Here is a 19,736-nt window from a genome sequence, read left to right on the forward strand (position 1 = left end):
CGGCTCTGCTGTCCGCTCCGCCCGCCCGCAGGTCCGCACCCGGTGCAGGACCCGCGACCCCCCGGAGCCCCTGGCCGCCTCCCGCCCCAGCGCCCCAGCGCCCCAGCCGCCCGCCACTCACCCCGCGCCCGCTCCGTCCGCCGCCTCGCGCTGCCCCGCCCCTCGCCACCTCCCCCTCCAATGAGAGCCGGGCGCCCCGCCCCGGGTTCGCCAATCAGAGAGGAAGCCACGCTACGTCTCAGACTTCCTGACCAATCCGAAGTCTCCGCCGTCCCGAGGGGGCGGGGCGCGCGTGGGCGGGGCCTCACTGCCGATTGGCGAGCGACCGCAGAGTGGCCGGGGAGGTGCCCTCGCGCGGATTGGAGAGCGCGGCGATGGGGCGGGGCCTGGCCGGCGATTGGCTCGCGCTCCGGGCCGGGCGTGGCGATTGGACGCGGCCCCTGTCATCCGCGCGGGCGGGAGGGCGGGGCTCCTGGCGGGGCGAGGGTCCGAGCGGCTGGCGAGCGCTGAGGCGGCGTCATGTCCTCCGAGGTGGCCGCGCGCCGCGACGCCAAGAAGCTGGTGCGTTCCCCCAGCGGCCTGCGCATGGTGCCCGAGCACCGCGCCTTCGGCAGCCCCTTCGGCCTGGAGGAGCCGCAGTGGGTCCCGGACAAGGAGGTAGGTCGCCGCCGCCCGCCCGCTCCCGCCCCTCCCTCCCTCCTCAGAGGCTCAGGCCCGCGTCCGCAGCCCCGGGGCGGCGAGCCGCTCGGAGGAGGGAGGCCCCGGCGGGACGGTGAGGAGGGCGCCCTGGCGGGGGCGGCCCCGAAGGCCCGTGAGCCGTGAGCCGTCAGCCGGCACCTCTCAGCGCCCGGGCCCGGGCTCCGTCCTGCCGCCTCCTCCCTGAGAGTCGCGGGGGGGCCCGCAGGTGCCCTCAGGTGCCCGCGCCCCTGCCTGCCCTGTGGGCCCCGGGCTCGGCCCCGCACGGCGCGCGCCTTTCCGCGCGTGGCCCCTCGTCAGCGCTGGGGAAAGCAGCCCGGGTCTGGCCTCACGCCTGAGTACGTGTCCCAGAGTCCCTCGGGGCCGCCGAGGGGCCGGGACAGGTTCCCGCCGCAGCAGGTGGGGACGGCAGGTGGCTGCGCGTGCAGAAGCCGTGGGCTCGCTTCCCCGTGGGGGAGGGGAGGCCGTGACCCGCCGGCGGCCGCGACCCCGCACCCGTAGGCACCTCACCGGGTGGTCGCCGCGTGTCGCGAAGGCGGCGGAGGCGGCTCAGCAGTTTCCCCGGAGCCGCTGGAGACGTGTCGCCCCGACCGCCCCCTGCGGAACTCTAGCAGCCCTCGTGGCCCCGCCGCCGCCCTGGGGCCCGCTGCGGGTCGGGAGGGTTGGTGGCTGGGGTGACGGCCGCACCCCTGGCTCCCGGTCCCGTGTGGTGTTTCCCGAGGACACAGCGTCGCGGCCCCCGTGGAACTCGGAGCAGTCCCGGCGCGGCGGGGGCGGGGCGGGGGGGCAGGGGGTCGCCAGGCCGGGAGCGCCCCCTCGCCGGACGCCTCAGCCGGGCTCTGAGGGGCCGGAGCAGGCCCTGCCGCGCGGAGGGAGGAGCCAACGGTGCACTTCGCTGAGTTTCAGGAAGTAGTTGGAAGCCTGTGGGGCCCGGTCCGGGAGTCCAGGGCCGCGCACGGTGTGTTCTGGGGGAAAGACACTTGGCCCGGCTGTGCGGGCTGGGCTGGGCGCTGCGGGGGGCGGGGCCTCGCCGGGTGCGGGCCGTGTGTCCCCGCCCCCGCGCTCGGCGCGGTGGCGCCTCTGGGACACCCGGAGCTTTGTGCGCCGGAGACTCCGTGTGCTCCCGCCGGTTGTGAGAACTAGGTGTGTTTACTCGTGGTTTGGGATGGGGGAGGGGAATTAGGGAGCCGGGCAGGAGGGCCCCGCAGACCCCCAGCCTCCACCTGTTTCTCGTCGTTTGCCAGTTAGTGTCTTTGACACGTTTGTGGGTGGTCCTCCGCGTGTCCTCTTTGGTTTGCGCTGGGTCACCCTGAGGCCAGGCCAGCCCGATCCACTCGCGTGTACTTACCGGGTGCCTGACCCTGCGCCAGGTTGTTAGCTTGCGGCTGCAGGGACACCCTTAAGAGTGTTCGGTGGGGGGTGGAGGCGTGCATGCAGGAGCGGGCCTGTAGCCCTCAGCTTCCCTTCCTGCCTCGGAGAGAACAAGGGCCAAGGGCACCGTCCCCACCTCCCTGGGGCAGGTGCGCAGCAAGCCCGGCAGGGCCCTCGGGGTTGTGCGAACGCTGGCAGGCTCTCTGGGTGGCCATGGGGACTTGTCACCAGTGGCGGAGATACTGCCTTTGACCCTGAAAAACCGTCCTGTGTTGCACCTCCGCCTTCCCATCTCCAGCACTGGGCGTGGCCAACACGGGCACAGCTCTGAGCGGATAGTTGGATACCTGGACACTGTAGACCCGGACTCGGGGAGGAGGGCACAGGCGTGTCACATACAAACCCAGCCCTGGGCTCGGACGGATTGCATTCCTTGGGGTCACTGGGGGCAGGAGGGCGGCTGCAGGAGGGAGAGCTTGAGTGGCTGGAGGAGAACAGGGTGGGAGGGGAAGGTGCTGGGAAGCGGGAGGCCCGGAGCCCTGGAGGCCCGGGTAGTGTGACCTGTCGTCAGGGGATGCATCATCCCAGGTTGTCATCTACGGGCCTGAAGGGTGACAAAAGCTTGACTCCAGTTAGACCAACTGAGGCTAACCGGCATTTGTCCCAGTTGATGAACCCGGACCAACAGGTCAGCAGGTCAAGAACAGGGTGAAGGGTGAATAAACTTGGGGCCCCTGTCCCACCTTGTCACCAGTGATCGGGGGCAACTGAGTCATTTGGGTCACACGGCAAGGGGGTTCTCTGCAGAAGCTTTTCCAGCACAGTCAAGGTGGGGTTCACATTGGCTGTCTGGGACCCCAGGGGGCGCACTGTCTCATGCCGCCCAGGACCCCTGTGCCTTGGCCGGCACTGACTGAGGAATCACTGGTGGAGGGTGGTGAGGGTTGGGGGGGGGGTCCAAGCACCCCGATGGGTGCTGGGCAGGGCTGCGCTTCTGTCTTTGGGCCCTGCGGCTGCAGCTTCTGCAGAATGCGCAATGACAGGGGCCTGGGACACAGACGGCTCTGTCCCATGGAGGCTCATCTCCTGTGATAGCTGCCATTTTGCCTCTTTGGCCACATTCATCCCATTTCCTGTGACCTCATGTGTCCCGTCCCCTGCCACCTCTTTGAGCTGGGATTTTAGCAGTTTACTGGTTCCCTAATTAAGGAGTTAAATCTTTGGGTGGGTCAGTTTATATTTTAGGAGTTATGCTTTTACTTTTTTTTTTAAAGATTTAATTTTTTTTTAATTTTTTATTTATTTATGATAGTCACACACACACAGAGAGGGGCAGAGACACAGGCAAAGGGAGAAGCAGGCTCCATGCACCGGGAGCCCAATGCGGGACTCGATCCCAGGTCTCCAGGATTGCGCCCTGGGCCAAAGGCAGGCGCTAAACCGCTGCGCCACCCAGGGATCCCTGCTTTTACTTTTTAGAAAGGGTTATCTTTTTTAAAATTATCATTAGACATTTTATTTTTTAAAAAATTTTATTTATTCACGAGAGACAGAGAGAGGCAGAGACGCAGGCAGAGGGAGAAGTGGGCTCCATGCAGGGAGCCCAGTGTGGGACTCGATCCCAGGACCCTGGGATCACTCCCTGGGCTGAAGGCGGCGCTAAACCGCTGAGCCCCCCGGGCTGCCCTAGACATTTTATTTTTAAGCAGCCTTTGCACCCAGCATGGGGCTCGAACTCGCAACCCCAAGATCAAGAGTCACGTGTTTTTCCGACTGAGCTGGCCAGGCGCTGATAGAGAAGATTATCTTTCAATAAAGATACGTTAATACAAACATTTTTAAAGTTTATTTTCAGGATCTGTTTGTTTGCCTCTGAGGAACCTAAGACGCAGTGTCATGTGAGGGTCTGGTGCCAGGCAGCCAGCCAGGGAGCACTGTCGGCAGTGCCGCAGAGGGGCACGACGGTCCCCGGGTGGGTGGGCAGGCCTCCTCAGGCTCTTCTCTTTCGGACATTCCTTTCAATGCTCCAGACTATTTTCTGACTCTCTTGACATTGAGGGGAGAGCTCGGTCAGCTACCCCCTGGGGCTGGGCAGGTTCTGAAGAGTCATCCCCAGCGCCTTTGGGGGCTCTTGTGCCAAGGTCAGGCAGCGGTGGGCAGATGGCTCTTGAATGCCCGGGGCCACGCTGGCTCCATCGAGGGCTCACGGAAGCAGCCGGGTGTCCAAGGCCAGGGGCACCCATGCTGAGCTGGAGATGCCCGCGGTGCCCAGCGCACCCTCCAGAGGCCACTCCTTGTCGCCAGCTCCCTCCATCCTGTCCGCTGGGCGGGAGGCCCGTGGTGAGCGTGGGCCCTGACTCAGTTTACCCCGGCCTCAGAGGGCCCCTTGGTCTAGTTGTGGTCTCAGGGCTGCTGGGCCAGGCCTGCGCCTGTGGTTCCCGTTTGCTCTGAGGACGGTGGGCAGGCTGGTGTCTGGTCCTCGGCCGTGTTTGGACTTTCATCTCTGCCCATTGTGTTTATTTCCTTACTTCGTTCTCTTTAGATTCAATTGCTTTGTTGATTTTTAAGTGTCTTTTCTGTTAATCAGCAAACTACCTTGTTTAAAAATCCGTCAGGTTCCTGAATCCTCTCCTTGCTTGTTTAGGGTGATAAACTGCTGGATCACTTACGTTGTTAAGGGAGCATATATTAAATTCTGGATGTGGTCTTACATTTAAAAATTTGTCTTTTGACCTCCGCAAACACATGAGCCTTACGGTAGCAGGAGACGCGAGACAGCCTTTGGTGGCGGTGAGGAGCCTGGGCGGCGGGCTTTCCCGCGTGCACGGGCCTCGCCGTCGGTGGAGGCTTTCTCCAGTGGATTCGGCCCTGCCACGGTGTAGAAGCCCGAGTGCCAAACACGAGCAACGTTCCAGAACTCTCACAGGGGAGAGGCAGTGGCCCGGGATGGGCGGAAGCAGCAACAGCGCCGGCTCACACTGGAAGCAGGCGGGGACTCTATGGGTGGTTCTGGAAGGTCAGGGTGGGCCAAGCAAGCCCTGTGTCCCAGTCCAGAAAGCAGCTTAAGAGCAAAGAGGAAATAAGAAAATGTTAGTCACAGGATCTTGAAAAGCTCAGCCACCAGTCGCAGTGCCGGGGTGCGGCCGAGGGTCCCAGGCTCCCTCCCGGAGCATCTGCAGGGTGCCGGCACCAGCGCACACTGGTGGGCACTTGGCTCCTGCCCGCGATCTCCTCAGGGCCGCCTGCTTGCCCGACTTGTGGAGCCTGCATGCGCCGGCTGCGGCCACCCTGGGGGACGCGCAGAGCAGGGGAGAGGTGAACCTGCCGGTCGGTGCAGCCCCCGCTGCCCCTGCGGGGTGAGGGTCTGTGGGGCAACGGAAGGATTGGCTGACCCTGGAACCAGTCCTGATGGAAGCTCGCTTCCCTGCCTGGAGTGGGGGCAAGGGGGCACGTTCCTCGTCTCCGTGTCGGCCTGAAGCTCTGCTTGGGGTTTGGGGCCAGGAGCAGCTTTCCCACCGCAGGAAGCTGGGCCGCGTCAGCCCGTCTTTGCTTCTGGCAAAACCTGAACCAGCTTGGGGTCCGCGTTAGAGAAGAGGCCTGAGCTCGTCCTGAAGCAGGGCTCCGTCTGTGCCGGGGCGCTGGGGCGTGGGAGCCCTCCCCCTGACACCCAGCGCTCGGTCTCTGTGCTTCCTGGGCGCCCAGGGCCCTGAGGCCAGCCGTGCAAGCGCTCTGTCTGGGTCCTTACTCCGAGGAGCGTTCGAGAGCATTTCCAGGCCTGGCAGCCACCATGTCAAACCCGTACCCAGCCCACACCACCCCCCCGTCCTGCTCAGCCTCTTCCACACGTGTGTCCACGCGTGCTGAGAATGCGCCCCGAGTGGGCCGTGTGTGGGCCGCTGCCAGCCAGGCCTCCCCCAGCCCCTTGCTGCACTTTCCTTCATTTATAAAGTGGGGTGCTCACCCGGCCTGGCCGCTTCAGGTTAATTCCTGCCTTGGAATCTCGGGGTCCTTCCATGACATAGATTCTTGCTTCCAGCACCAGGATGTCCCCGGCATGCACATCTGGGGCCCAGGCATCCCTCAGTGTCCCGGGGATGCCATCTGGACCAGTCCCCGCTGGTGGCCATGTGGACTTGGACCCCACCTGTGTCCTTGGTGCCCCCCACCCCTGTGGCATGGGGCTGGGGGCCACCTGGTGTCTGGGCTGGGAGGGGAAAGGCAGGGAGCTGTCCCAGCAGCGCTCAGAGCGGGGTCCTGATCTGCTCTCTCCTAGTGCCCGAGATGTATGCAGTGCGACGCCAAGTTTGACTTTCTCACCAGAAAGGTGAGCTGAGGCCACTGGGTGGGGGGCTAGGCCAGCGGGGAGCCCCTTGGTGGGGGCGGCTGCCCGCCTCAGGAGAGCAGACTGTGACTCGGCCCCAGGGCCCGGGAGCAGCTTGCATGCCCGTGGGAGCGTGCTGGGTGCTTGCCCTCGAAGGAGGTTCGGAGCTGGGAGGAAGTGGAACACAGTAGAGCGACCATGCGTGCGGCCCTCACCCCCTCATCGTTTTGATGGCAAACACCCGCACAGGGCCCGTGTCCGGGGTGGGGGGTGGCCCCCCAGCCCCTCACTGCCACCCCTGCATCCGCAGCATCACTGTCGCCGCTGCGGGAAGTGCTTCTGCGACAAGTGCTGCGGCCAGAAGGTGGCGCTGCGGCGCATGTGCTTCGTGGACCCCGTCCGGCAGTGCGCCGAGTGTGCCCTGGTGTCCCACAAGGAGGCCGAGTTCTACGACAAGCAGCTCAAAGTGCTCCTGAGTGGTAAGCCCGCGGCGCCTGGGCCTGGCCGTCTGTGTCCCTCTGTCCCCACCTCCCCCGCGTTCCTGGAGAAGCAGGGACGAAGGGCTGCCTCTCCGGGAGCTTCCGGGGCCCCAGCCCCCCTCCCCTCTGGGGCCCCGCTCCTCCCTGGCCTGGCGGGCACCGTGCCTTCTCCCCGTTCTGGCCCTGCCCCGACTGCTTCTGGAGCATGCAGGGGGAGGCCTCAGTGCTCTGGGGTGCTTGGGGTCCGGGCCTTGGGATGGAGCCCTCAGGGCCTTTTGGGGAAGGATGGAAGTTTCTAGGAGCTTCCAGGTGCACAGAGCCCCTCCCGACAGCAGTACCTTATGCTCTTCCTCCGTCGTGGCCTTGCTGCCCTACTTGGGGGACCTGCAGGCTCAGCCACTGCCGCTGTCTTGCTTGGCTCATTTGGTCCTGGGTGCGCCTCTCCCTGGGAGCTGGCCTCGCCGGGTCAGGGAGGGCACGCCGTGAGAGGAGCTGGGGTGTTCTCATGTTGGTTCTTGTCTCCCAAGGAGCCACCTTCCTCGTGACTTTTGGAAACTCCGAGAAGCCAGAAACCATGGTCTGCCGTCTCTCCAACAACCAGAGGTAAGAGGCAGAGTGCTGCTCGGCCCAGACAGCTTTGTCACGTCGGCCCCGCAGTGACGTGTGCCCACTCTGTCCCGCAGGTACCTGATTCTGGATGGGGACAGCCGCCACGAGATTGAGATCGCACGTATTTCCACTGTGCAGATCCTCACGGAAGGCTTCCCACCAGGAGGTAAGTGCAACAGGAGGAGCAGCAGCGTGGGCGGCCTTGGGGTGACGCCGTGGTGTGCAGGACGGGGTTTCTCGGGTCCTCGTGCTCAGCCTGGCCGCGGGTCTCTGAGGGGGGGCCTGCCCGCCGTCCTCTGGGGACTTGTATTTACTAAGTGGCTTCGGGAACCTGCCAGGTGAATGGGGCTGAACGTGTAGGGTAACGAAGGAGAGTTTACCCGAACGTGCCACGGGAAAGCCCTGTGTTGGCCTCAACCCGGGGATAAAGCTCCCAGTGCAGTCGGCGTCCCCCGTGGGCTCAGAAGGCTCTGGACTGGTGGCTAATTGGGAACCAGCGCTTCTGCTCCTGTCAGGGGTCTGTGGGAACGGATCGGATCGGATCCCCTTACGTTTCCTTGGTGAGCTCCCAGGGCATTCGCCCCGCCTGCATCTTTCCACCCTGACGCTGCTTCAGGAGCTGCCTTTCCACGGAGTCCGCGCTCCAGGCCGAGTGCGGAGAAAATCCTCGTCACTGATTCCTTCTCACTTTCTGTTTTCTGATTGCTCTTGGCTCTTCTCTCCTGCCTGCCCGCCTACCTTGTTGACGTAGAAAAAGACCCTCCCACTTACACCAGCCTCCTGGGGAGCCAGCCCGCCTCTGAAGGTCAGCCTCAGCCTGCGCACTGCTTCTGGGGGATTTGAAAGAGGGTTGGGCCCTCGACGGGGGTACACGGAGCATGGATGAAAATACCCCCGTGCCAGGAACGGTGAATCTGTTCCGTCTCTAGGCAGCTTGACCTGGTATTTCACAGCTGTGCATTAGCATCTGCTGGCCCTGAGCTGGCGAGTCTGGGGGCACCGTGGGCGGCCCCCCCTCCAGTCCTTTCCTGCCCCTTCACGGACAGGCTCACGGTGCTCCTCTGCGCCTCGGTCTGAGCCCCCACATGGGGAGGCAAGAGGCCAGGCCAGCACAGGGTATGCACGTTGGCACACGTTGGTTGCGTGCAAACCAGCGGCAGGCTGGGAGTCGAAGGCCCCTGGGCACAAAGGGCAGGGTGTGGAGGAGCGAGGGGTCGGCCCAGGTGGTCTTCCTGGGCAGGGCCCTGTGGCTTCTGGTGCCGCACGCCCCCCTTCTGGCAGTTTTGGGGGTGCAATGAGCCTTGTTCTGCCAGAAGTTTTCTAAACATTTAAAACCCCAGGACCCGGTCTTCCCTGGGGTGGGCAGCAGGGGGTGGGGGTGGCACAATGCCCAGAGTCAGGGACGCTGCCCGCCGGCCGGTCTGGAGCCAGGCGGTCACTGTTGTCAGCGTGGTCGGCTCCCTGGATTCTCAGCACGCGCAGCAGCAGCCAGAGGTGACTGGGAAACAGGCCGTGGCTGTTCTGTGCTAGTTAAACTTCTCACAAAAGCAGGTGGTGGGCAGAGCCGTGGTTGGCGTGGCCCCAGTCCGAGTGGGTGCTCCTGCCAGGACCCCAGTCGGGGACCCACCTGGCAACACGCACAGCGGGAACGCAGCTCGTGAAGGCTTAGCTTTCAGATGGACAGCCCTTCCTGGCTCCCGTCGTACAGCGGCCCGCCTCCCCCAGCCATCCGCAGGCGCCATCCACGGTCCGCAGGCCCGCGAGGGGGGACAGGCCCCCAGTTTTGACTCAGGGATCAGTGTCTGATTGAAGCGGTTTTCCATGAGGTGGACTCCTGCTCAAAATGGAGTTTCTGTCCTGAAGGTGCAAAGTACAAAAGCTGTGGGTGGACTTTCCCGTGAGGCTTGGTCTCCTTGGACTTTGCTGACGCGTCACGCCTGAGAGGGATGGCCCGTTCTGTGAGCCACCGGTGTCGAGCAGCTGGCACCAGCCCGAGGGGCGCCACTGCCCCCGCCACCATGTCCGCTGGCGCTCACCCTGCCCGCCCTGCGGCCCCGCAGCAGCCCCTCCGCTCTGACCCTGGGTCTCCGTGGTGGGCTGGCCCCTGTGCTCTGGGCGGCCTCGGCTCAGCCGCAGGCGGATGGGGTCAGGGTACCTGGCTGCAGGAGTGCCCGCATGGGACCTGGTGACGCGGTCGTCTCCCCGTCAGTGATGTGCTTCCACCGGAGCACAGGCCCTTGCCCCCAGGCCTCCTGCCCCAGCACGAGGGGTGGGAAGGAGGAGCCCTGGCCACCACCCAGGAGGGCAGGTGGAAGCCCGGGTGCTCGGGGTGCCCGTGGGCTCAGCTCATCTCCCTCCTCCAGGAGGTAACGCCCGGGCCACAGGCATGTCCCTGCAGTACGCAGCACCGGGGGCGGAGAGCGTGACCCAGCTGAAGCTGAGGGCCGCGGAGGACGCCAATGCCAGCAGGAGGCAGGCGACCGCGTGGCTGGCAGCCATGCACAAGGTACCTGGGCCCCGGCGGGTCGGGGTGCGGGGCGCTGGGCGCTGGGCGCTTCTGCTTGGAGCGCAGGCCCGCCTTTCCCGGAGGAAGCCCGTCCAGGCACAGGACCCAGCACGCTCTCTGGTCACATTATAGGCCACCAAGCTCCTCTACGAATCGCGGGACCAGTAACCGCAGGCAGGACGGACGGTCAGCCTGCGACAGCGGAGCCTGCTCCCCGCACCACAGGCAACCGACCCTCACGTGCTGGGAGACGCAGGTCCCGTGGTTGGAGAAAACGGAAGTGCTCGCTTATCTAGTGCAATCCGCACAGTCTAGTAATGCTCTCGGCAGCCTCATGCTTTAGAGTGTGTGTATTATCTCGTCGATACTTAATTGGAGGTGGGAGAGATTGAATTACACTACTGCTAAACTACTTTTAGCATAACTGAAAACCATGTTTTTATGGGTGCCCAGGTTTGCTAGAAGGTTCTGGCCCCTCAGTGTTCACTCTTGCACAGCGAGGATTTGGGCAGGCCTGACGCGCTCGGGAGTCCGGCTCTGTGTGCGGCTGTACGGTCTGCGCGAGCCCGTTAGAGACTGTTCACTTCCCACATCACTAATTCTGGGCTACGAACAAACCTTTGATACTTTACTTCACTAAGGGGGAGGAGCCAGCTTTGCTTTTTGTACTTTTTACTTACTATTTCACTTTATTAAAATAATTGTACAACGATTTGTATATAAAGCTTATGATTAAAACCTATTTTGAAAATACGGATCAGGTCTGCCTCACTGTGTCCAGAAAAGCCTGAGCTTTCGTGCTACAGCTCCGTTGCGGCTCCGAAACACAAGACTCGCAGCCGCCGGTGAGAGACAGCGGTTTATTGTGCACATTTACACGGCATGAGCGGTGGCGGGGCGCAGCGGGGGCGTCCAGCAGCAGAGGCCGTCCCACGGGGCGCTCACGCTTCATCACCACACTGTGTACAATCAATGCTTAAAGGTGACTGACTACAGCAGGACCTACACACGTGTTCATACATAAATTATACACGGGACTCCTACATGGAAAATAAAGCCTAAGGGCCTGGATTTTAATGAGAGAAAAAAACATTTCTGACATCATTCTGGTAGTTTCGAATGGTGTAGTCAAAAAATACTTTTGGTATAGAAAAGTCTGTGCGTACAGTTCAAACTGGTGTCTGGACTGGGCAAACGTTATTGCATCGTGGCTGGCCCCTGCCCTCCCACCCTCCCAGCTGCCCCTCCTGCCGCGCAGGCACCCCACATCCTCCCCACCCCGGCCTGTGGGCCGCACCCCTGAGCAGCAAGAGGCTGCGGGGAAGGCAGTGCTGTGAACGGAGGAGGGGACGGTGCTGTCTTGAGGCTCCTGACTGCTGTCACTTGGTATTAACGACCCTGGCGCCTGGGCCGTGCGAGGCCAGCCCAGCACCGTCAGCCTGTATGCAGGTGACCTATGCTCATGCCCGGGACACACGCACCAAGCACCACCACTCACAGAAGCTTCCATCCGGGGGGGCTCCTTTGGTAGGGGAAGGAGGAGATGCGTGTGGTCAGGGTGGGAAGGACAGTGGGGTGCTGTGATTTCCAGTGGCAGGAGGGCAGGCTCTAGCAGGGGGGCACACCTCACTGCGGTTGCAGGTTTTCAGTATTAGGGTGGGGGTGACATCAAGAACGAGGGACCGCTGTGGGCCAAATCAGTAAAGGGGTTTGTCGTCACTGGCAGCCAACCAGGGATAAATTATAGGGTTTCTTATTGGCAACAGGGACAGTTGTTTAGAAAGCTGGATATTTATTTGGATTTACAGTAATTGGCAAAATTCAGTCTTCTTGGAGGCAAAAGTACCTCTCCCAGTTACGGGCAAACTGAAGAAAGGGCCTCACCTAGAAACTGCAGGGATTTCACATTGTGGATGCTGTCAGCTAAATGAGCACCATTAGAGCCACGCCTAGCTTCAGCCTTCGTGGAGAGCAGCAGAGCCATCGCCATCACCATCTCCATCTCCATCGGGCGGCTCCGCGGCGGGCAGGCCGGGCAGGCCGTGCAGCGCTCCCAAGGAGGTTCAGGCGAGCGTGCGCTGCCGGGGTTTGATCCGTGGATACAGCTGGGGAGCAAGGGAGCCGTCAGGACGAGGCCGCGGCACGCCAAGCCCGAGGGTGCGCCCAGCGGCCGGGGTCCCTGGGCCGCTGTCCGGTCAGGCCGACACTCGGCGGCCGCCCCCCCTGAGACTCTGGCGCCCCCCGCTGGCTGCACCCCCACCCCAGGACAGCCTCTCCTAGGCCTTGGCGCTGCCTAAGACCTGCGGCCGTGGCCGAGAGGCTCCCTTCCCCGTCCAGGCCGGCGCCTCGGCCCGTGGGCCTTGGCGCCCAGGCACCTGCTCTGCCCCAGGGCTGACGCAGCTGTAAACGCCACAGAGGTAGCGACCGGCAGTCCCCCCCCCCCCCAGAGACGTTTCGGGATTGGCTGCTTGCCAAAGCTCCTGTGTCGGGGCGTTCGGGCTCAACAGGGTGCCCCCAGGGTGCGATCACGGGACCTCCCCATTCCCAGAGGTGGCGCTGAGGGCGGACAGGGGGTCGCCTGCAGGCTCTGTGCTCTCTGGGCCAGTAGGACAGGGATGGGACCGCGGGACCCCGAGCTGCGAGCTCCCAGTGCTTACCCCCAGCAGGTTCTTGGGCACGTAGCCCTCCCGGTCCCCAAGGCGAGCCCACCACCACTCAGTCTCGCTCTCGTCCTTGCGCCTCAGGATGGTGATGGCATCCCCCTCGTGGAAGGACAGCTCGTCGCTGTTCTGGGCCTCGTAGCCCCACAGAGCGTACACCACTCCTTTGTTCATCACGCCCAGCTTCTCCTGCACCCCTGGGACGAGAGGACGGCAAGCGGTCAGGGCGGGGCCCGCAGTCCCTTCTCCGCCCGCCAGGAGCCCACTACCGAGGGGCCAGGCCCGAGTGCTCGGTGTTCCTACTGGGGAGCCTAATGGCCCCCACCCGACAACTGCCACCAGTCGGTGACAAGGAAGCCGCGTGACTGCTCCTGGGTGTGGGGGCCCCCAACACTGGCAGAGCACCCCGCCAGCTCCTGCCCGCATGACTGCAGGGACCTGGATGGGCGGGTGACCTCCTGCTGCCCTCCTCCCGCACGGCAGTCACTGGGACTGTAGCCTCAGGGGCTTGGGGCCCGCTTTGGTTTGTTGCAGCGTCCCCAGGGTCTAGTGTGGGGCTGGGCACACAGGGTCTCGAGGTAGGTGTGCAGTGGACGCCCTGCAGCCGCCGAACCCATTCCAGGCCCCAGGAAGCCAGACGGTGGCGCCCGCGGCTTAACTAGAACAGGATGAGCCTCACTCCTCCTCGGTGGTCACCCCAGGCCGTGGGGGCGCTTCCACCCTGGCTCGGGCCTGCAGCCGCCGCGGCAGGGCTTCAAGCCCTGGGGGGCTCCAGCAATGGACAGATGGGTGCTGCCCAGCCTCCGCCGCCCCCAGCTGCTCCACCCAGGGGGGCCATCTGCGCAGTGAAGCGCTGTGTTTTCAGCAATCTGGCAAAAACCTGACAACATGGATCTTCATAGGTTTTCAGGATGAGCCTAAGGGGCAGCGTGACTTCCATTCTCACGAGACTGCTGGGCCGCTCCCCAAGGGGAGCCAGGCCTCGCCCGGGGCCAGCAGCACCCCGCGCTGGCAGCCCTGCACCCAGGGGAGGGGCGTCGGCGCGGGCCAACCCCACCCCCGCGTACCATACAGGAACTGGGAGCACTGGATGTAGCCTTCCTCCATCTCTTCACACTTGTCCGCGGCAGTCTCGATGTCGCTGATGGTGGACGCAAAAATGGCGGCGCCGCTCTCCACCAGCTGTTTGCAGAGGTGGACGCTGTTGCAAGACGCGGCGCAGTGCAGTGGTGTCCTGGAAAGGAGAGTAGGTGACGACACCTCGAGGTACCGCCCAGGCTGGCCGGGGACCTCCAGGGCCGTCCAGGGCCGGGCCAGGGCTCGAGCCCCACCGGTTTGCGTTGGTCTTTTGAACGGCATGGTTTCCCCTAACCCAGGGCAGACCGCAGGTGCACTGCCGAGTGGCCGGGGCCCCAAGGGACATCCCCACCGACAGCCCGGGCACACCTCGGCGGGGCGATGGTGGAAGGTGTTAGGCATATTTTGACACAATTTAAAAGACCCAAATGTTCAAACCCCACGGGCAGGTGCCTGAAGTTCCCAACGAAGCCTACAGGAGACCCAGGGCCCGCACAGCAGCAGGAGGGCCCTGTGGGCAGCCACACAATGTCCACCCAAAGCAGGACTCCGCTTCCCCTCTGCACCGGTCAGCGGTCGTTTAGAACCAGGGTGAGAGTAGCCATCTGCCAAAGGTGCAGCGCACAGCGTAACGTGATCAGGTCTACGAAAACCGCGATCAGACCTGTGCCTTTCACAAGAGAACCAGAGAGCTAGAGCCGGAGGCCCCGCGAGGCGGCCTGGGGTGACGTGCCGCACACGCCCACCCCTTCCTGCCTTTGCACCTCCCCATGTCCTGATGGTGCGGGGGGAGCGGGGGGCCACCTCCTACTGGAGACCAAGCGCCCTGGGGCCCCTCACCAGCCGTCGCTGTCCGCAGCGTTCACGTTGACCCCAAAGTCCAGCAGGAACTTCACGATGTGGTGGTGGCCGGCGCAGACGGCGTTGTGCAGGGGGGTGATCCCTTCGTCGTTGGGCTTGCTAGGGTCTTCCACCTAAGGGCACGGGGCACTCGTGAGCCCCACCTCTCAGCACAGGGGGCAGCTCTGGCCTGCGGCCACCCCCAGCTCACCTCATAGATGATCCTTTGCACCAGGTCGAACTCCCCTTCCAGAGAAGCATCGAGGAGCAGCGCCAGTGGATTGAACCGGACTCTCAGCCCATGCCCTGTGCGCTCCGAGTTCGGTTTCTTCAGGTTGGTCCGTTTGGTCTGCCAGGAAGGAAGCATGCTTTTGACTTAAAGGTCACGTGCCAGTGCACCAAGCCCTGGTGGACAGGAGGGACGGGGACGGAAGCCTTGGCTAGTGTGTACTCCCAGCAGCACTGAGCAGCCCCTGGCATCAAAAGGCACACCCACTCGCAGGCCCAGCCAGGCCCACTGTGCCTTGCCCAGAGCGCTGGGGAGAGCTGCTCAGGGGCTGGCTCCGGCTCTTCAGGGCACCCGTGCTGGGGAGTGAGGTGGGTGACAGTCAAGCTCAAGAGCCGGCCACTCATTCCTACCAACTACAGCGGACTCTCACTTCCTCCTCTCTGCTCCACCAACACTGACTTCCCACCAGAGGGTTCTGTCTAGAAGGTTCTTCTCCCCGTTGCCTGCACTTCAAATTCCAGCCACAGCTTCCCCTCCTCGGGGAAATCTAACTGGGTCCTCTAGAGAGAGCTCTGAAGCCCTGTGCTTCTTCAGAGCCCCAGCTGTGTACTGATGTACTGCCCTCCCCCTCGGCCTCAGTGGGGACAGGGACGACAGTCTGGCAAGCCCCATTGCCCCCAGCGCTACGGCTAACACGGGCAGGTCCTCCACAAACACTGGCTGGCCGAGCAGGAAGCCGTGGCCCTGGTCTAGGACGACACCCACCGTAGAGGCTCCTGGCGGGGGCACAGCGGGGGGCAGTGGTTGGGGGTCCTGGTCTTCCCCTGGTGAGGGGGCCTCGGCCCCAGGGCTGGGGACCTGCTCTGTGGATGGGGCTGTGGCCACGTTGTTGTTGTCATCCTCGGCGGGCTCAGCGGTTTGGTGGGTGCTCTGGGGACAGATGAGGCCCTCCGGTTCAGGGGAAGGGAGCTCATTATCATTGGCGTCCGAAGATGGGGCAGGCTCAGCGGGGAGCGGGGCTGTGGGCTGGGCAGGGCTGGCCTCTCCCAGATTCCCGTTGGTGTTTCCATTGTCCACGTCGGCCAGGGTGCCCATGAAGTCCTGTGAGGGGCTGGGCTGGTAGAAAGGGGTGCCCTCCATGCCTCCTGCCAGGGTGTTGAAGCGCTGGTATAGCAGCTTCTGGATGTTGGGCCCACCGGGCCCCTCGGGCTCCGTGATGGAGCTGCGCTTCTTCAGGGGCCGCGGCGCGTTGGCCAGCTTCCTGCGCAGAGCCTCTAGGTCGGCGTCGCTCTGGTAGCGCAGCGGGGAGTGCACGATGGGTGTGAGTTTGGTGGGGCTGAGCGGCCGTGGCAGGCTCTCCACAGTGCCGGTGCCGCTGTCTCCGGGCGGGGCTGGGCTGTCCTGCTCTGGCTCTTTCTCAGCACTTTCTGAAGGCGGCTGGGGCTGCGATGCACTTGTGGCCAGCGACCCGTGAAGAAACGGTAGTGGTGAGGGGGACGTTGAGCCGGACGGTAACACGGGTTTGCCGTACACTGGAGGAGACAGGACAGGGACAACTAAGTCCCTGTGATTGCAGGGCTGTGGTGCTGCTGGGGCCTACTCTTAAATCCCCCAGGAACCCTCTGTTCAAACCCCCCACACCGACCCCTTTTGGAATGTAGAGTGTCTCTCTTACTGGTTTTTACGTTTGGGCTTCTAGAGTTTGGGCTTTTTCAAACAGAAGAAAAAAAGAGTGGTTGCAGACCCAACCTTCCCAAACCAACCCTCCTTGTTTTCTGTCCAAGGAGGAAGACACCATCTCTACAGAGCATGTGACCCTCAGGTTCAGTCTCATGCTGTGAAACACAGGCTGCTTTGGACAGGAAGGCTCTGCCTGCAGGCCCAGGAGCTGTGGAGAACGGGGCCAGAGCCCTGCCACAAGCAAGCAGTGAGCTTCCGCTGGGGCTTGGGGGAGCTGGGCACTCCTACGAGTCTGGAAGCACACGCCCAAGAATGTGTATGGAGGCCCTAGCCCAGCCTGACCCGCAGGACCCTGGTGGGCTGGTCACAGTCACCACCTGCCCTGGTATGCATGAAGCCAGGCTCTGTTCTCTCACCTGCCTTCCTAGAACACCTCAGCTCCCAGGGCTGATTGCCCCTCACCACATCAGGGCTCTTCTCCCCTGTGGACTCTGGGGTAGCACCCCCCCACCCCTCAGCATACACATCCTTGCCTTCCCTCCAGGGGCTTGGCTCAGCTACTGCCAGGGTGGCGAGAAGACCACATCTGGGCAGAGCCCCCTCAGCAACCCCTGGAAAGCTCCTGCACAAGTTTCCATGAAGCAGGAGAAAGAGAGGAATTTCTAGGAGCTGGGCTACCCAAATACCACAGGGAGGCAGGTACTTAGATAGGAAGGGAGAGCTCCGTGTGTGTCATCTTTTACCCCAATCTCACACAGACATCTGAGGCCACACTGTACGTAAGAATCCAAGTTTTAATCCTAAATAGTATGTGGCCCAAACGTAAGACTATGGGTTGGCATTTTAAGGAAAAGTATAGTTCGTTAGCCCCAAGAGAAAAGGACAAACCCACTGTACCTGCTTTAACAGACTTATTTAAAGTGCTGTGCACTGCGGGCTGGTAATTCTTAGGAGGTGTGGCTTGCTGGAGGTACATGGAGTATATGGAACTTGAATTCACTGTCTGGGGTCCTTTCCTGGGGGACTGTGGCCTTGACCCTTTATCAGCCAGAAAGGGCCTAATGGCCACAGTCAGTGGGAGTTCGGGTTTGCTGTCACCAGCTGGAAATGCAGGAGGCCCTGCTGGCGGGTATGTGGGACTCGGTGGCACGGAAATCCTCTGCTGGATCTGCTGTGAGGAACCCGGAGGGTGGCTGCTGCCCGTGGGGGGCAGTGGGGCGGGTTTCTGACGACTGGACAGGCCTGCGCTGGGCCTGGGCAAGCTGCCTTCCTTCCTCCTCTCCAGGGAGTTTGTGGAGCCAGGGCCAACGGGAGCAGGACTTGGGTACGTCCCATAGCTCGGAGGCAGCTGCTTGCCGACACCAGGGATGGGGGGTGGCACTTTACCAATCTCGATGCCCTAAATTTAGATGTTAAGAAGAAACACAAAGTCACCCTTTTAAAAGTTAAGCAAATTTCTATCCATAGTCATTAGAGAATACAAAGTAGGACTTGTAATCCTTCCAATTAGAAGGCGACCAGGCACAGGACACAGTGTGGGAATCAAACACGGCAGGGCCTGGTGCCCATCTGCAACAGAACAATCCTGACCACAAAGCATTACACCTGCACACCACTCAGCTGGCTCAGGGTCCTTGAACTTCTTCAGATGTGGTCATATTTAGACACTAACAGGATTAATTTGCTTCATGACACCTGTCACCCCTTAGATGAAGATGAAGGCAGAAATGATATTGTTGGTGTTTTGTGATAAAGACAAATGGCCTACCAGCTTCTCTGTGGCTCCTAAAGCTGACAAGGGCGTCGGCTGGCTTGAGACAGCCCCCTGCTTGAGGGGACCCTCCATGCTTGGGTCTTTCCAGTCCATACTGCTGATCTGCGTGGGCTTCACTGAAGAGCTGGTATTCTGTTTCAATGTTGGCCAGTTTCCATCATTGGCTTGAAAAGAACACAGAATTTGAATAAAATTTTTCTTGAAATTAGTTGAAGCAAGCACCTAATAACCCTCGGCCAGAAGCAAAGATCATCTTCTGGGAGATCATATCCTGATGGGGGCTCCATGAACCAGGCGGCTGACCGCCCCCCTCCCCACACACAGGCTGGTACACAGCAAACCCGAGGGTGGTGTATGCTGGTGAGGCATCTCTCTCATGTGTACAGAGACTCGATGACCATGCACGGGGCTGCTGCGACCCAGGTGAGGGGCCAGCGGACTGTGGAAACCTTCCCAGGCCCCTATCTAAATACAGGTCAAATCCACTACATCAACACCAATAAATAAAATAAGCATCGGCCCTTACTTTTCAAACATGACTTATAAAACCAATTACATACAGCAATTTAAAAAATTTATCTTTTGACTTCATAACAGGTTAGACCTGTACTACTTGCACATTAAAGGAAGAATTTGGCTTTAATTTGTTAGAATAATTCAAGATCACAAGAGGCCAGTACAAATTCCCATTGATTGGAGTAGCAAACTATCATTCTGTTGCAGTGATTAGAAAGCTAGTCGAACCCGTGTTTTTAGGAAAGCTGCTGAAAATATGCTCTTTTGTTGTTTTTAAACAAAGCATTTTCCAAACTGAGAAAGGGTGCAGAAGCAATCCCTCCTAGCAGTCATAGTGACATAAGTTACAGCATCTGCAGGAGTCCGGTTCTAGCCAGACTCAGGCTCCCATTCTCTCCACGGCAGGCACCGATGCAGGACTGGGCTGAAGTGGGAAAGACCGCAGCCATCAGCCACATGGAACCGACAGAAATCAGCCCTCTGACAGGAACAGCACTTCCTCTTTCCTCCCCCCACCACCCAGCACGAGCAGCAGGGAAATCGCTCTTCTTAGAGCAACAGTGCCTGCACCAAGAACTGCGACTCAGGAGACAGTCTGAGTAAATGCTCACAGGTGCTCTGAGAACAAGCCCAGAGGGTGCCTCTCGTGCAGCGAGGGGGGCAGAGCCTCAGAGCGCCCTTGCTGGACCCGGTCGGGGCAGTCTCCCACTGCTCCAGGCAGCAGGGTCCAGAATGGTTCTGGCCAGACTGCAAGGGTGCTGGCGAGGCATTCCAAGGCCCCAGTCCAAACTACCACCTTGCTCCGCATGATTGGTCTGCCTCTTCCAGGCAAGAAGTGTGTGTGCCTTCATGTTCCATTGGTTGTACCTTAGAACTGGGGGACGTGTGGCCAGAAGCACATGGGTTCACCAAGGATACACGGAGGTGGCCACTCTGGGCTGATGGGGAAACAGAGCCCCAGCCAACTTGCGGGGGGGG

At 61.7% G+C, this 19,736-nt stretch overlaps 2 protein-coding genes across 7 annotated transcripts in view; one reads left to right on the plus strand and one right to left on the minus strand.

The window, feature by feature from the left end:
• Positions 1 to 457: 457 nt before the first annotated feature.
• Positions 458 to 10,737, plus strand: ZFYVE21 (zinc finger FYVE-type containing 21). Of its 2 annotated transcripts, XM_025442985.3 has the most exons (8): positions 458 to 657; positions 6,341 to 6,391; positions 6,699 to 6,867; positions 7,395 to 7,470; positions 7,551 to 7,642; positions 8,228 to 8,281; positions 9,840 to 9,982; positions 10,115 to 10,737. In XM_025442985.3, the coding sequence occupies exons 1-8, from the start codon at positions 520 to 522 to the stop codon at positions 10,148 to 10,150; spliced, it is 759 nt and encodes a 252-aa protein (XP_025298770.1). In that variant the 5' UTR covers positions 458 to 519; the 3' UTR covers positions 10,151 to 10,737. The 2 variants fall into 2 exon arrangements, with proteins under 2 accessions (XP_025298770.1, XP_025298771.1); XM_025442986.3 differs by lacking the exon at positions 8,228 to 8,281 and having other exon boundaries at positions 464 to 657.
• A 91-nt stretch (positions 10,738 to 10,828) lies between these two features.
• PPP1R13B (protein phosphatase 1 regulatory subunit 13B) overlaps positions 10,829 to 19,736 on the minus strand; it is an 89,133-nt gene continuing 80,225 nt past the window's right edge. For all 5 annotated transcript variants that reach the window (XM_025442979.3, XM_025442980.3, XM_049113516.1 and 2 more), the window contains 8 exons: positions 18,237 to 18,406; positions 17,366 to 17,867; positions 15,554 to 16,320; positions 14,771 to 14,908; positions 14,560 to 14,693; positions 13,710 to 13,876; positions 12,640 to 12,839; positions 10,829 to 12,087 (listed from right to left, as the gene is read on the minus strand). In XM_025442979.3, coding sequence (XP_025298764.1) covers positions 12,046 to 12,087; positions 12,640 to 12,839; positions 13,710 to 13,876; positions 14,560 to 14,693; positions 14,771 to 14,908; positions 15,554 to 16,320; positions 17,366 to 17,867; positions 18,237 to 18,406 — 2,120 coding nt within the window. In that variant the 3' untranslated portion in view covers positions 10,829 to 12,045. The remainder of the gene's footprint in view (positions 12,088 to 12,639; positions 12,840 to 13,709; positions 13,877 to 14,559; positions 14,694 to 14,770; positions 14,909 to 15,553; positions 16,321 to 17,365; positions 17,868 to 18,236; positions 18,407 to 19,736) is intronic.

Source organism: Canis lupus, chromosome 8 (assembly GCF_003254725.2).
Source record: "Canis lupus dingo isolate Sandy chromosome 8, ASM325472v2, whole genome shotgun sequence".
NCBI classification, from domain to species: domain Eukaryota; kingdom Metazoa; phylum Chordata; class Mammalia; order Carnivora; family Canidae; genus Canis; species Canis lupus.

Excerpts from the sequence above, each read along its gene's own strand:
- ZFYVE21 (XM_025442985.3), top strand. The coding sequence starts at position 520 with ATGTCCTCCGAGGTGGCCGCGCGCCGCGACGCCAAGAAGCTGGTGCGT. Across the intron at positions 658-6,340 it reads AGTGGGTCCCGGACAAGGAG|TGCCCGAGATGTATGCAGTG; the intron begins GTAGGTCGCCGC and ends GCTCTCTCCTAG. Across the intron at positions 6,392-6,698 it reads TTGACTTTCTCACCAGAAAG|CATCACTGTCGCCGCTGCGG; the intron begins GTGAGCTGAGGC and ends CTGCATCCGCAG.